This window comes from Emydura macquarii, unplaced genomic scaffold (genome assembly GCF_026122565.2).
Source record: "Emydura macquarii macquarii isolate MOO-44397 ecotype Brisbane River unplaced genomic scaffold, CSIRO-AGI_Emac_v2 contig_2676, whole genome shotgun sequence".
Taxonomy (NCBI): Eukaryota; Metazoa; Chordata; order Testudines; family Chelidae; genus Emydura; species Emydura macquarii.
This window is the reverse complement of record NW_027132813.1, coordinates 6316952-6331211: the sequence shown is the minus strand read 5'-3', so window position 1 is coordinate 6331211 and position 14260 is coordinate 6316952. Positions and strand designations below refer to the sequence as shown.

Sequence of the window (14260 nt, the reverse complement as noted above, 5' to 3'; positions counted from 1 at the left end):
ATACTTTTCTCTAAAAATCCCAAGTTACATGAAGATTGGGGCAATACTGCTAAACAATTAAAATTTGTATATAGATTTAATAACATTAGCAGAAATAGTGATATATTACTTTTCACTATTATGTCTTCAGCACAGCTCATCAGTCCTGTTTCCTAACACTTAGCAGAAGGTACTTTTTCTGTATGCCATTTATAACAAAATACAAACTTTATTTTATTCCATGCTGGAAAGTACCATGGTTTATCTACATCTTAATTTGGGAAGTGACACCACTAATAGTCAGCTATATATGGCCTGCTACAACATATCACAAGAAGGGGAAGATGAGTGGCTGGGATTCTTCATTTACCATTACAGTATTAGAAAAACTGATGCATCCCATTATGTCTTCTCATCAATTCTTTAAATATATGTGCTGAATATAAGTGTAAGTCTTAGGTTAAATAAATCTGCTTCCCTACATTATTGTATCTATTGCCTTCAAAGACTCCATTAATTCCTTTGTTAAAGGCCTGTTTCATTAGTGATATTTACTTTACTTGGCAAAGTTGTAGGTCTATGCAGGAGCTCTATTTTGTCACCTTAATTTATGCAACTGGTTACTTGAACAGTTGAAACTAAAGCTATTGATTTCTGATGTCAGTTAGATGTCAATTAGAAAGTCATCTTAAGTTGTATTACTTGAAATAAATTAGAATATAGAAACCCTGAATTCAACACGAATTTTCCACTGAGATATTAAAAAATATTTCCATGTCAACATCAGATCCATCTGAAAGGCACTGAGTAGTTAAATATTGTGACTCACACTCATAAATGTGTGGATAAGAACTATAAATATAGGCAAATGTCGGGGGCAAAATATGGCATTATATAGTCCACTAAGCATTTCTGGTAAGTATGGCAGCTTTATATATTTTTGGGATATACTGAAAATTAGTTAAATGTACAAAGGTTCAAAACAGACAGAACACTGGTATGAAAACAATCACTTCTTAACAACACCTGAAAGAGAAGCATTTCTTAAACAAGGCATCACTTGTGACACTGTTGTTGCAGGGAAATGTTATCACATCTAATGTTATCACATCTAAACACCAAGGTTTTAATTTAATCCAGTAGCTATATAAAGAAATGGTGGTGGTAGAAAAGGGTTGGAGAAGGAGCTTCAAATATTCAGTGTAGAATTAGTGGGCTGAGGTCCTTGTTTTATAGAGCTAACAAAGTCCATGGTGATCAAAGCTATTCCAGAGGCAAAAAGTATATATTAAAAAAAAAAAGAAAAGAAAAAAAAAGACATTCCAACCCACGTCCCGGAAGTCCTCTTGGGGCTGCCATTCATGTGGATGTAAGAATCTGTCTGGCATCTTCTCCAGACCTGGTGTTCGTTACAGCTTTCCATTGGCAAAAGCTGCCTCCTGGAACTGAGGGACAAACGTTTTGAAATAAGCCCTATTGGGGAAAAAGAAAATTTGTCATTAGTAAAACAAAAAATTCAGAACAATCATGTGCGCGTGGTATGTACAGTCAAGATTTTTTAAAATGGGAGCCTATATCCATATGTAGACATAAATAAGCAACCTGATTTTCCAAAGTCTATAGTGTATGTATGGTAATCATTGTGCTTCAAGGATCTTCAAGGATCTTTTTAATTTCAGTAGTGTTACTTCCTTTGATGAACTGACCACAATCATATGCAGCATTGATAATGTGATCAGTACCAATTGGAGAATCTTAGAGCTTAAGGGGTCTCAGGAGGTCATCTAGCCCATACACCTGCTAAATCATCCCAGCTAAGGTTTTATCAAGCCAGGCCTTAAAGACCTCTAAGGATGGTGATTCCATCATCTCCCTAGGTAACCCTTTCCAGTGCTTCACCACCCTCGTAGTGAAAAAGGTTTTCCTAATGTCCAACCTAGACCTTTCCCACTGCAACTTGAGACCACTGCTCCTAGTTCTGTCATCTGCCACCACTGAGAACAGCTTAGCTCCATCCTCCCTGGAACCCCCCTTCAGGTAATTGAAGGTGCTATCAAATCCCCTTCACTCTTCTCTTCTGCAGACTAAACAAGCCTAGTTACCTCAACCGCTCCTCATAAGTCATGTGCTCTAACCCCCTAATCATTTTCGTTACCCTTTGCTGGACTCTCTCCAATTTGTCCACATCCTTCCTGTAGTGGAGGGCTCAAAACTGGACAAGTACTCCAAATGTGGTCTCACCAATGCTGAATAGAGGGAAATAATCACTTCCCTCGATCTGCTGGCAATGCTCCTACTAATGCAGTGCAATATGCTGTTAGCCTTCTTGGCAATAATGGGACACTGTTGATTCATACCTAGCTTCTTGTCCACTGTAACCCCCATGTCCTTTTCTGTAGAACTGCTGCCTAGCCAGTCGGTCCCCAGTCTGTAGTAGTGCATGGGATTCTTCCATCCTAAATGCAGGATTCTGCATTGTCCTTGTTGAACCTCATCAGATTTATTTTGGCCCAATCCTTCAATTTGTTTAGGTCACTTTGTTTCCTTTTCCTACCCAATGTCCTCTTGTAGTGTCAGCATAACTTTGTCTGATTCATATTCAATATTTTTATACATTCCAAATATTTTTTTTAGAAAAAATATTTTGTAGATAGCTTTAGTGAATCATCTGCAATTGCTCTCTTTTCTTCCCTTGATTTGTATTCTTATTTCTTTAGTCTAGGTACAACAGTATTTCAGGTACAGAGATTAACAGTGGTGTGTCCTGGAAAATGGGACTCTCTAACACTCTAGAGTGAGAAACAGTGAAAGGAAAGGTTAAAGCATTTGCTGCAGCATTATATATGTGTGTGTCTCTGATATACTTGATTCTCACCATACTTCTGGGATCACTGTATGTATTCAGCTTTCGAAAAAGCTTAAAATATAGTACCACAGGCACTCAGTGGAATTGCACAATCACCTGGGAAAGTGAGAATACTGGCAATGGATAAACTCTTGATCTGCCTTTTTCCAGGAATTTTTATGAAATACAGGGTCAGTGTTGACAGTACTAGGGCAGTTTATAAAAGCATCAGTGGCGAATAAATGAAATGATGAGCTGTAATTCTTTGCTTGCTAAAAAGAAACTTTTTCTGTGTACTTTATATATTTTGGATCTTAGTATCACTGTATTCTCTATGATGAACGTAGTGTGTCACTTTATCAACCCATAGAATAAGTCCATCCTGACCATTGCAAATTGGTTTATACAGTACTTTTGGGCTTATTGTGCTTCTCCCCACAACTTTGTACCAATAGTAAAAGTGTCCACTTCTTAACTGATAGGGCCCTCAAGATCCTATATTTGCAAGTTAAATTTAAAGCAATTAAACCTTAATTCTGTCACTTGTGATATTCGTCGTCTACTCTCTGTATCCTGCATTCTTCATTTTTCTATATTTTGTTTGTTTTTCTCATTGTAATTTCTCTGTAATTTCTGAAATGAGGATACCTGTAAATTATATTCACCGTATTACTTATGTCTACTGCTATGATAATAGTACATGCCAAGAATTCCAGATATCTCATCAGACTAGTGGATATGTTGAATCTTCACAATCAATCAAGTGAGGTATCTAATTTCATAAACTGGGTAGAAGTTCTAGCTGCCACTGAACAACAATTATTCCTAATCATGACTGAGACTGAAAATACTGTAAGGTCAGAAAAGGGAAAGCTTCTCTCCTCTTTGTGACAATGTGTCTGCTTAGCTCATTAGAAGACAGTGACAATCAACTTGCATAAAATGTGTAAGGCCATATGAGATAGTGGTCAAAGGCCAGATGAGTAGTGCAAAATAAGAATATTACAGGATGCCTTGGGGAATCTGAGGTCACACCTTGAGACTGAGAATGATAATGGAAAAAGAGAGAGAGGGAGAGAGAGAGAGAGAGAGAGAGAGAGAGGGAGTGTAAACCAGTATGTATCCTTTACTGAATACACAAAAGCTCTTTATTTAGTGGACCAACTTTTGGAAAGGCAGACTCTGAACTGTGCTCACAAAAGTGACTGCACATCAGTTGGCACAGGAAAAACACACATAAGTATGGCTATATCAGCTAAGTGTGTGTTCACACTCAGATGTGTGTTCATCATCTAATTTGTACAAGCAAATATGTGGTTTGGGACTTGCATTTTTTTAGTCAGCATTTGAAAATGTGGCCTACAGTAATATATCATGATATGCTCTGCAACATCCTGCCAGATATGGGAATTTCCCTTATATTTTGTCAATCATAGTATCTCTGTCATCTTCCTAGCATTTCACCTTGAATTATTTGTCTTAATGTTTAATATTTCCTCTACATGCTTATTTTAAATTGCTTTCTTTCTTCTCCTTTGAAGGCTTCTCTGTAGTTTCTCTTCTTATGTCTGCTCCTTTCTGCTTGACTTCTAGTTTCAACAGTCTCCCAAAAAAATATAAAAAATAAGTTGGATGGGTGAGACAGTTTTTCTATATTTAGATCCATTTCTGAAACATCCCTTCTATATTTCTCTTCCCTTTTGTATTAACACTACAAATACTGTATTACTTTTCAGTCAGCTTTTTGCTGTGGCATGATTTCCAAATTAAATCTTACTGACACTAAGTGCACACTTCCATGCTATCTTTATCCACATCTACAACATCCTTTCTTTACACTGTTTCCTCTTCTGTGATATTGTCTGCGTCGCTGCAATGCTAATTTAAACTCTTTCTTATAGTCTGATTCTACAGTGCTATTTCAGCAAGAACTTTACTCCATTGTTAGTTCAGATTAAATTTATTACTTTTCTAGGGGTTCCAGGTACCCAAAAATGAGTTTCATATTTAGCAAAATTAAATGTCTATTCTTCCTTCCCAACTCTTAAATCATATGTTTAGGTTTCTACTTTGTCATTTGTTGCCTTGCCCAGAATGTGATACAGGTAATATCAAAGATGTGTTTTACCATTTTGATACCTGAGGTGCAAGAAATTATGGAAGATTTAAGTTAATGATTATTCAACACACTTACTGGTTTCTGCAGAAAGAAACAGGGGACCTGCAAAGAACTTCAGCCATCTGACATACTCAGACAACTATTTTACCTGCAGCCTGTTAGACTGGGGAGGAGAGTCAGGGAGATGAAAAAGGGGCAATGCAGGTAAGAGAGTGTCATGATGTAAATCAATGTTTTAGTGGTGGGGACAGAGAGGAAACGCCAAACTGTAGAAATGTTCAAGAAGTGACAGGAATTGTTTAGAGACTCCATATGGGGAAAGAATGATAGAAAGGAGTCAAATGACTGAGTTTATTAGAGATGGTTGGGAATTTTCTGTCAAAATAATTTTTTTCAATTTCTTCAACGTTGAAATTTTTTATTTTGCTGAACTGTTTTGATTTTCCCAATGGAAAGTCAAAAAAGACAGTTACTCACCTTGTAGCTGTTGTTCTTCGAGATGTGTTGCCCATGTCCATTCCAATGCTAGGTGTGCGTGCGCCTCTGTGCACGGTTACCGGAATTTTCTTCCCTTCAGCAGTACCTGTAGGGCCGGCTTTGGCGCCCCTGAAGTCCCATGCACATGCAGTGGTATATGAGGTGCTGCCAGCCATACGCTCTCTCCGGTCCTTCTTGCTGTCAGCTCCGACAGCGGGGACGAGGGACAGGCCATGGAATGGACATGAGCAACACATCTCGAAGAACAACATTTACAAGGTAAGTAACTATCTTTTCTTCTTCGAGTGCTTGCTCATGTTAATTCCATTCTAGGTGACTCAAACTACACCAGCCAACCAGGAGCTGCAGAGCAGGGGACTTGCTCCTGAGTCCCTGTGGGGTGGCAAAGCCCCGATCGGGCAGTAGGCTCCCTGTCCTCCCTTGAGGAAATGGACTCGCTGCTGAATGACCATGGGGGGGCAGCAGCTGGCTCCTTTGCAGTGTGGTGCCACGGGATGGAGGTGGAGCTCAGATGACTGCTGCCTTGGAGTTGGGGAGCACGAAGAGGATGACCGGTGGTGCCACTCGCCTGACTGACACTGGGTTGCCAAGGATCCATGGCCCAAGGATGAGTGGAACCGGTGGTGCATCGAAGATCGGCGCCTCGAGACTGAAGACTTGTGGCGTCGTTTGCCCCCTTTAGGCAATGACTCCCTCTCTGGTGACTGGGTTCTGTGCTGTGCCTGTACGGGCAAACTCTTCGGTGCCGGGGAGTGGGAATGGTGTCAACTCCCTTCTGAAGAATGCCTGCAGGAAGTTGAGTGGGAACAATGCCGTCCTTCCGAGTGTGAGGCCCTCAGTGCAAGAGATCACGATCGGTGCTGCGAGGCAGCCAGCGACCGCCTCTGATGTTCCACCGAGGAGCACCCAGGAGATGGGGATTGGGTGCACCCTCTTGGGGACTGGTGCCATGACGTTGATTCCCTGTGCGGTGACCTGGCCCTCGGGGATGGGCGCTTCTGTTCGGGGGAGCAGTGCAGCCACTGGAAACTGGACCCTTTTCCTTCGATGGCACTGGGAGCTCAGGAGAAGGTGGTATTGGCAGGCCCATCAAGTTCCTCACCGCCCGGAATGCCTCAGGTGTCGGTGTCGATGGCACTGTAAGCTGAAGAGGCCCCCTTCTGCTCCCAGCAGTCGAGGGTGGCTCTCTCATCGGGGTCGCACTCCTGGGTGTCAATCCCCCCTTCCTGCTGACCCTCAGCCAACTGGTCCTGCGCTCAACCCCACTTCCCTGGGCTTTTTCGGTGCAGAGGGAACGGCCTCTCTCTGCACATTGCTTCTTCTGTTTCTTCCTTGGTGGGGAAGAGGAAGAGGTCTGGTGCTGAGTCAGGGCTGGTGCTGATTGGGAGCTTTGTCCCGACGGCATACTCAGCACCAAGATGGATCATGCTGGTTTGAAGGCTGGTCTTAGTGCTGCCTCCATCAGTAAGGCCTTTAGGCGGATTACCCTCTCCTTCTGGGTCCGCGGCATGAAAGCCCTACAGATCTCACACTTCTCCTTCCTGTGACCTTCCCCCAGGCACTTCAGGCAACTGTCATTGGGGTCACTAAGAGGGAAGGGCTTGCTGCAGGAGTCGCAGGGCCTGAAACTTGGAGACTGGGGCATGGCTCGCTCCCAGGCAAAGGTCCCAGCAGGGACTATTCCTAACCTACTATTGAACTATTAACAACTACTTAACTAACAGAGAATGAGTAACAACAACTGTCATAACTACTGAAGATACAGAGCACTTGTGAAGCAAGCAGAACAGTTCCAGCAACCGTCACAGACGGAAAGAAGGAACTGAGGGGGCATAGGGCCGGGGGCACCTCATATACCAGGGCATGTGCGCAGGATTCAAGGGGGCACCGGAGCTGGCCCTACAGGTACTGCTGAAGGGAAAAAAATTCCGGTAACCGTGCACAGAGGCGCACACACACCTAGGATGGAATCGACATGAGGAAGTACATGAAAAATGAAATATTGTCTTTCAGGTCAATTAGATTCATTACTGAAACATTCTGGTTTGCTGCACTAAAAAGCATTTTGTTTCAAATCAGTTTGACAGTAAACTCTGTCTGTCTGAAGTGCCATAGTGCGTCATGGGAGTTGTAATCTGGGTGTTTTAGGCCCCCATTCTCTCTTACGGGCCAGTGTCCTTGATCAGACTCCCATGACATCTCCCATGATGCACTGTATAGTGTGTTATGGGAGTCACGTCTGTGGTGCACTATGGGAGATGTAATCCGGCCAGGGGGCCTTGCCCTTAGGAAAGAATGACTGCATGTGGCGCCCAAACTACAATTCCATGAGGCACCACAGCACCACAGTCAGATGCAGTTTAATGTTGAACCGGCTCAAAACAAAACATTTTCAGAAGTTTTTTTCCCCCATGAACAGTTCCAATATATCAAGTTTTCATCCCAATTTGGACAAAACAAATTTCAAAATATTAAAATTTGCTGTCAGATGGAAAGTTTGATTTTTGCTCATCTCTGGAGATTATTAATTTGAGGAATCAGAATTGTGGAAGTTGTTACTGGCTAAGAAGACAAGGAAGTTTCATGAATTTATCAACTGGCACTGGTGAAGTGTGGTGAGGTTCCACAAGCCTTTTGTGACAACAGAAAAAGACTAGAGCTGAAGATGACAGTCCCATAGTCATTATAGGCAAAGAATAATTCCAACAGAAACAAAGCCAAGTAATTCTAAAGAGAAACAAAGAGGCTGTGCTAATCTAAATTCTTCAACAGAAGATATGGAAAATGACTTTCATCATACTGAATAAAATTTTTCTTATTTAGATCTGAGTTTAACAATCTCACACACACACACACACACACACACACACACACACACACACACACACACACACACACACACACACACACACACACACACACACACCCCCGAATGGGACCAAAAACTGCAAACAATGATTAATTTCTCACAATACCCATTCATTTAAACTCATTCCTACTGAATGACTTAGTGTTCTCAGCAATTTAGAGTTAGAATATTGGCTATACCACAGACTATTGGGCAAAATATTTCTTAGCAATTAGAAACCCCTTTTTTTGTTTTTATAATACTTTACCATCTGATACTATTAAAAGTCTCAAAAGTGTTTTGAAATGCCTTCTCCCACCATGCATGTCTTTTGATTCCAGACAAGAAGGTGTTAAAAATAATGCACTCAACTGCTGAGTCACATTGAGAAGGGGGGAAGTCTGATCTGATGCTGGCTTCTACACCCTATACCACCTCAGGACAAGAGGGATTTTTTTTTTCTTCAATTTTTGGTTGATTTTTTTTTCTCTGCTTTACTTCCTCCCCCTCAATGACCCTCTATCACAGCAAGGTAAGGAGGACTGGCTGCAACATTCCCCAGAGTGCAGCAAAACTGCTTTGTGCAAAAAACTCTCACCCAGGTGCTGAGCACAATGCCTTTGCAACCCCCTCAAAACTGTTTAAGTCTTAGTCTACACTGGGTTTGCTATCTTCTCTGCTCTGCATGGGTGCGTATCATCACACAGGCAGATGTCTAGCTCTTTGATAAGCATCTTCCTGTAAGAATGTTTTGTTTTTGTTTCTTCAAATGGTCATTTTCCAAGTTCAAGGTGTGTCATTGGGTTTCTATGGCAATTTTTCTTTAGCACTTCAGAAAACAACACACATTCTCTATATTTAACCAATATGTATAGATAATAGGGTACACTGAATTGCAAGTGCTAAACTCAAGGACACAGCTGAGAGTAAAGCACTTATCTTTCCACAAAAAAAAAGTCTTGCTATTGCAAATAGTAAATATCTGAAGAAGGAAGAATCAGACTACTCAGTGTTTACCTGTTCTCCCAGTGATTTAAAACCCTGACAGTGGTACAAGGTCTCAAGAAGGCTATATCTACTAATATATGTCTAAATCCAAAGGACTTGGAAGCAAGGTGCTGAAAACATACCTGACTCACAATTCACTTGCTTTTGTGAGATTTCACCCTAAGATTAATGTTATTTTAATGCAAGTCAATGTTGGATTTTATTGTTTAAATGGTAGCAAATCTGCACTGACATTTTACTTTGCCATCATGAGGTGATTTCTACTGACTTGCAATGCCATTGTTTGACCTTTAGATGCCAACAATGAAAATCCTCTCCACAGACTAGATTTGAAATTGTTTATAGCTGTAGTAATTTCCCATTGCACAAGGCTCCCCATGCACTTATGTTGAAAGAGTCCTGCAATTGTGATGTACTGCCTATTTTTCCCTCTTTCTTTTCTTTGTTCCTTTTGATGTTATAGCTAATTGTTTAATAGTTTTCTTGTTACTGGTTGTTCAGTAAGAGTGTTGAGACATGCAAAAGGGTTTCTGTTTCTCTTGACCAGCTTGATGTTCCCAAAATGTCATATCCTGACCCCAGAAAAATCAGAATTCAAACTCAGAGGAAAAAGCCACATAAAATGCCTTACAACCAGCATCTATTATGCTTCCTATGTCTGGGACAGGACCATGATGGCTGTCAATCATCTCCCCAACTCACTCAAAAAGCCAAGTTGGAGAAAGACAGGCACTTCAAACTTCTCTTGTGCAGAAGTGTTTTGGTGCCAAGTTTTCTGACACTGACCACCTCAAAGCCATCTATTTGCACTGACATCCTTCATCTGTGTCAAAAACTCAGGCTACAGTTGTCCCAGTGCCTTACATGTCAAGAGATTTCAGGAAGAAAAAGAAATAATTTTTGATGGTCAGAGCATGGTTGGAAGGGCTCTTCAATACCCAGTGTAAACTCAGCACTCAGAGCAGAATCATATCATCATGGATATGATATAGTCTGTTTTGGCACTGTTTTTCAATGGCAAGTGAAAGCCCTCTAGTAAACATCTGGATCCCTCCTCTAAAGATATATATGTTGTCACCACCTTCTCCTAGGTCACCAAATGTCTGGATTTATGTCCCTTCTTACTTGGAGCTAATCCCACTTGGATTCCTTCCTGGTGCCTAGTTTTGAGGGCAAACTTGATCTTTTACATACTAGTCATTTAAGCATTTCAATTAAGTGCTATTTAAAAATGTGTTAGCATCTAGTGTGAAAGGATTTAACACCTTTAAAAACATATTACCCCAAGGATTGATCATGACATTTTAAAAAGAGTTCAATCCTGTTTACAGGTGTTCAGTGGTGTTTAAAGGAGAAAGGTGGGTTATTGCCAGTAACTGAGGATTCCCTGTTGCAAAGCCTATTTAAACTTACTGTATCTGGCTGGAGGGAGTACTCCCCTCCAGTGGGGATCCCCAGAAAGTCAGGGAGCTCGATGCTAACTTCTCATGGCTCATGTTAAAGAAGAGTGGCACCTTGGGCTCTGGCAACCCCCAACGTCCTGAACAGCCCCTTGGGTTACCAGGTAAGGTCCTATAAAGCAGCACTCAGGCTACTGCAAATTATGCTGAAAACCTGGCCCAGGACTGTACACTCCCCCAGACTCCAAGCTGCACCCAGTGATTATTGGATGCAGCTGAGAAGCAAAGCCACAGAGATTAAATTACATTTTCCTAGACAGTACCTCCAAATTTCCTCTGATACCTTTACAGAACTCCATTTGCTTATAAATAACTTCATTCTATCTGAAATGTTCATGTGCCAAATGATGAAAATCAATTTGCACCTCACCATCCCAAATGAACTGCTGTTGCAAAAGATCCACAAGTTCCTCCAGCTCCATGGAAGCTGTAAAGGAAGTTCTACAGGATATACACTAGGGACTTTATTCTCAGTCCCTTTATGTAATGTGCAAGACATGTAAAAACAGACTGAGTTCTCTCCTTTCCTGAATACATTGTTCACAGCATCAGATAGGATGAGCATTCCCAAAGCAGAACTTAATGCATTTAAGAAATTATTCAGGCAAAGTTTAATTTTACACAAAGCTTATACTAACAGTACCAAAGACCTTGAGTTATGTGCTCTCAAAGCAGTGGGGAAGTGTAAACTACACTCCAGCAAATTTAACTTGAACACACAGAATTAGTGTAATTCCTTCACTCTCTCCTATATAGGTTATTATAACACCCCATCCCCATGGTATCTAAGAACCTCGGTATATGTATCCATTCTTGGTAATAGGCACTCAGGTCAGAAGTTCTCCTTTTTTTCTGATCCTTAACAAAATATCCCAGTTACTGGTGGGAGTGGAAATAATCCAAGTCAGAGAAGATTCTTTCATAAATTAGCTGGGAAAGCACCACTCCATCCTCTTCCAAGTAAATTAGTGAAAGCAAGATCTAAGCAGGGCATAGATCAGGACAGAATAGAGCCCTGAGGTTTACTAGTGTATTTTAGCTATTCCTCCCAGACTAGAATTATTATGCTGCCACTTCTTAATACAATTGTAATACATAAGTGGTGTCAACTGTGTGGCCATGTTAGAATTAAAAGAGAGGATCTCCAAATCCTATTAAAGTAATCTGACTATTTGCTTTTTGAAGTGCAACGTGGTGATTATAGGATATCTTTGTATTTTTCTGTTCCTGCTGCAACTTGTTCTGAAACAAAGAAAACTTGTTTTGAGAATGCTTGACACCCACAACAAGCTGTTCTTGGGCATTTGACAAGAGGGTTTGTCCTTTTCTGACCACATGGGCACTGTCTGTTTTTGTGCAACTCCCAGTAATTAACCCTTAGACATGTAAAAGGTACATATCATAACCCTCTCAACGACAGGAATGGCCATTTTTCCACAACAGGACAAAGCCAAAGAGACAAATGTTAATGATTCCCTCACTTGTCTGTTTCTTCTTAAACTCCATTTGGAAAACTTTCAGGCCCTATCCAATTCAACGTAATTAATACAAATTGGCTATGTGAATTTATAATTATAGAGTAAATGGTTACACTCATTCTTATGGTGGATTTGTATTTAGGTCACATTTTGCAACAACATTCACTAAAACTGTAACTTGTGATTATACTTTTCTTTATGTATTCCTAAGATCTACAAAGAAAAGTTTTACATTTAACATTGACCTAATACAAAAAGTTCACCAAGGTGCTAAGGTCATAAGAGAAACGTAAAACAAAGTGAATGATAGATATGAACATCCATTTAATATACAAGATCCACTGTGACATTATATCAGCACTTTAGCTAAGGTTAGTATTTTTACTGTAACCTCAGATTTGGGACATTATATATCTCTGTAATTTTTACTCACAGTGAATTGAAACTTAATAGTCTAAATTTATATATTCAATGTAATAATTGCTGTTAAAATGTTTTCATTTGCCAACCCATATCTTAGTTACATTTGTTTGTATGTATTTCTACAGTGCTCATCACAACAGTATCGGAGCACCTCGCAAGCCAATCTGACATAGCTATTGGGGAAAATGATCATTTAAGTAGATGTATCATGCACTACACTCTAAAGGTGATAGCCAAGATGGTCAAAAGTAGTGATTTTGGGTGGCTTAACTTTGGGGTGCCAACTTATGACACTTTAAATGGACCCTATTTGCAGAGGGTGGACGCTCGGGAATTCATGAAAACCAAGTCCTTTAAGGTACTAAGTTGAGCACCCAAAAGTTGAGGAATATTGAAAATCTTGCCAAACTTTATTTGGGCTCAGGAGTATCGCAAACTAGAAGTCTTCAAGGATTCCTATATCGGTTCAAATACATATAGGCATCCTTTTTAGTATGTATGTCTGAATACACACTAAGCTGTTAGATATTACGCTCCTTAGGACATGGATCACATGTTCCTCATTGTACTTTTGTCCATAGGAGACCTTTTGTCCATAGGAGACATGAAGAACAGTGCTTGATCCCCATGCTTAGATCTGTTTTATGGATCCACCACTCAGAACTAGGGAAGTAGAACAAAATAATCCAAGCAACAGCATGGCGAGTTATTTAGTAACTACTAATTTAACTAGCTAGATACACAAATATACAGCAGCCCCAGTATATAATACAATTATGTGGCTGTGCAGATGGCTGAAAATTTTATCTTGTTACCAAGCTGCCAAATAAATCCACCAAAATAATGCCTCCTTCTGTTCCTGAGCACCCTGCCTTCCATTTTACCTTCCTGCCTTCTTCCTCTCAATCTGTTTCTTTTGTTCTGTGAGTTACCTACAAAGAGGAGTTTAGTACATTTCCTGTATCTGCTTCCATGTTGCTCACCTTTAAGGGACAAGGTGGAGGCATTAAAGACAGCAGCTTCTACCCTTAGCTCCATGGAAGAGGAAACTGTGTGGCCAGTTGGAGGAGTGGGGTGGATCGAAGCAGCCAGGAGCAGAAGAGTGCACAAAGATTGTGGGTTCATAGGGAGGCTTGCAGGAGGCAGTGGCCACTATACAAAACTGCTGGAGCTTCTTGCATTTCATTCCACAGCCTTGCATGACAGAAAACTATTTCCAAACAATAAAAATAGAAAATGTGAGCTTCCCCCGCTCCATCAACACATAAAAGAGTGAACTTCTGAAGCTATCTCATAAATCTATGAGGTGCAACTCCATTCACCTCAATGAGGTGTTGACTTTTGAATTTAACTAGGACCCCCTCATGCCTCCAAAACTTTTGGTTAGAGGCCATACAATTTCTAATTCAGTTCACAACCAAGGCAGGGGAAAAAACTGTCACTGAACATGTTTTTTTCATGGGTTTGCCCATTGTAGAATGCCAGGTGGCACTGTTCTGCTACAAAGGAAACAATAATAGACATTAATTAGATTTTCATTTTGTTGTGCATTGTTAGAAATATTTCAGTAAAACTGAAAGTTATTGAATTATTTTTTCATCA

General features: G+C 40.6%; 1 protein-coding gene across 2 annotated transcripts in view; it reads right to left on the bottom strand.

The window, feature by feature from the left end:
* Positions 1 to 894: 894 nt before the first annotated feature.
* BABAM2 (BRISC and BRCA1 A complex member 2) overlaps positions 895 to 14260 on the bottom strand; it is a 309803-nt gene continuing 296437 nt past the window's right edge. Inside the window, exon 12 of one of the 2 annotated variants that reach the window (XM_067564795.1) lies at positions 895 to 1452. In XM_067564795.1, the coding sequence (XP_067420896.1) occupies positions 1389 to 1452 (64 nt within the window). In that variant the 3' untranslated portion in view covers positions 895 to 1388. Of the gene's footprint in view, positions 1453 to 13793; positions 13869 to 14260 lie in introns of those variants that run through there. The other variant, XM_067564796.1, reaches the window with a different exon arrangement.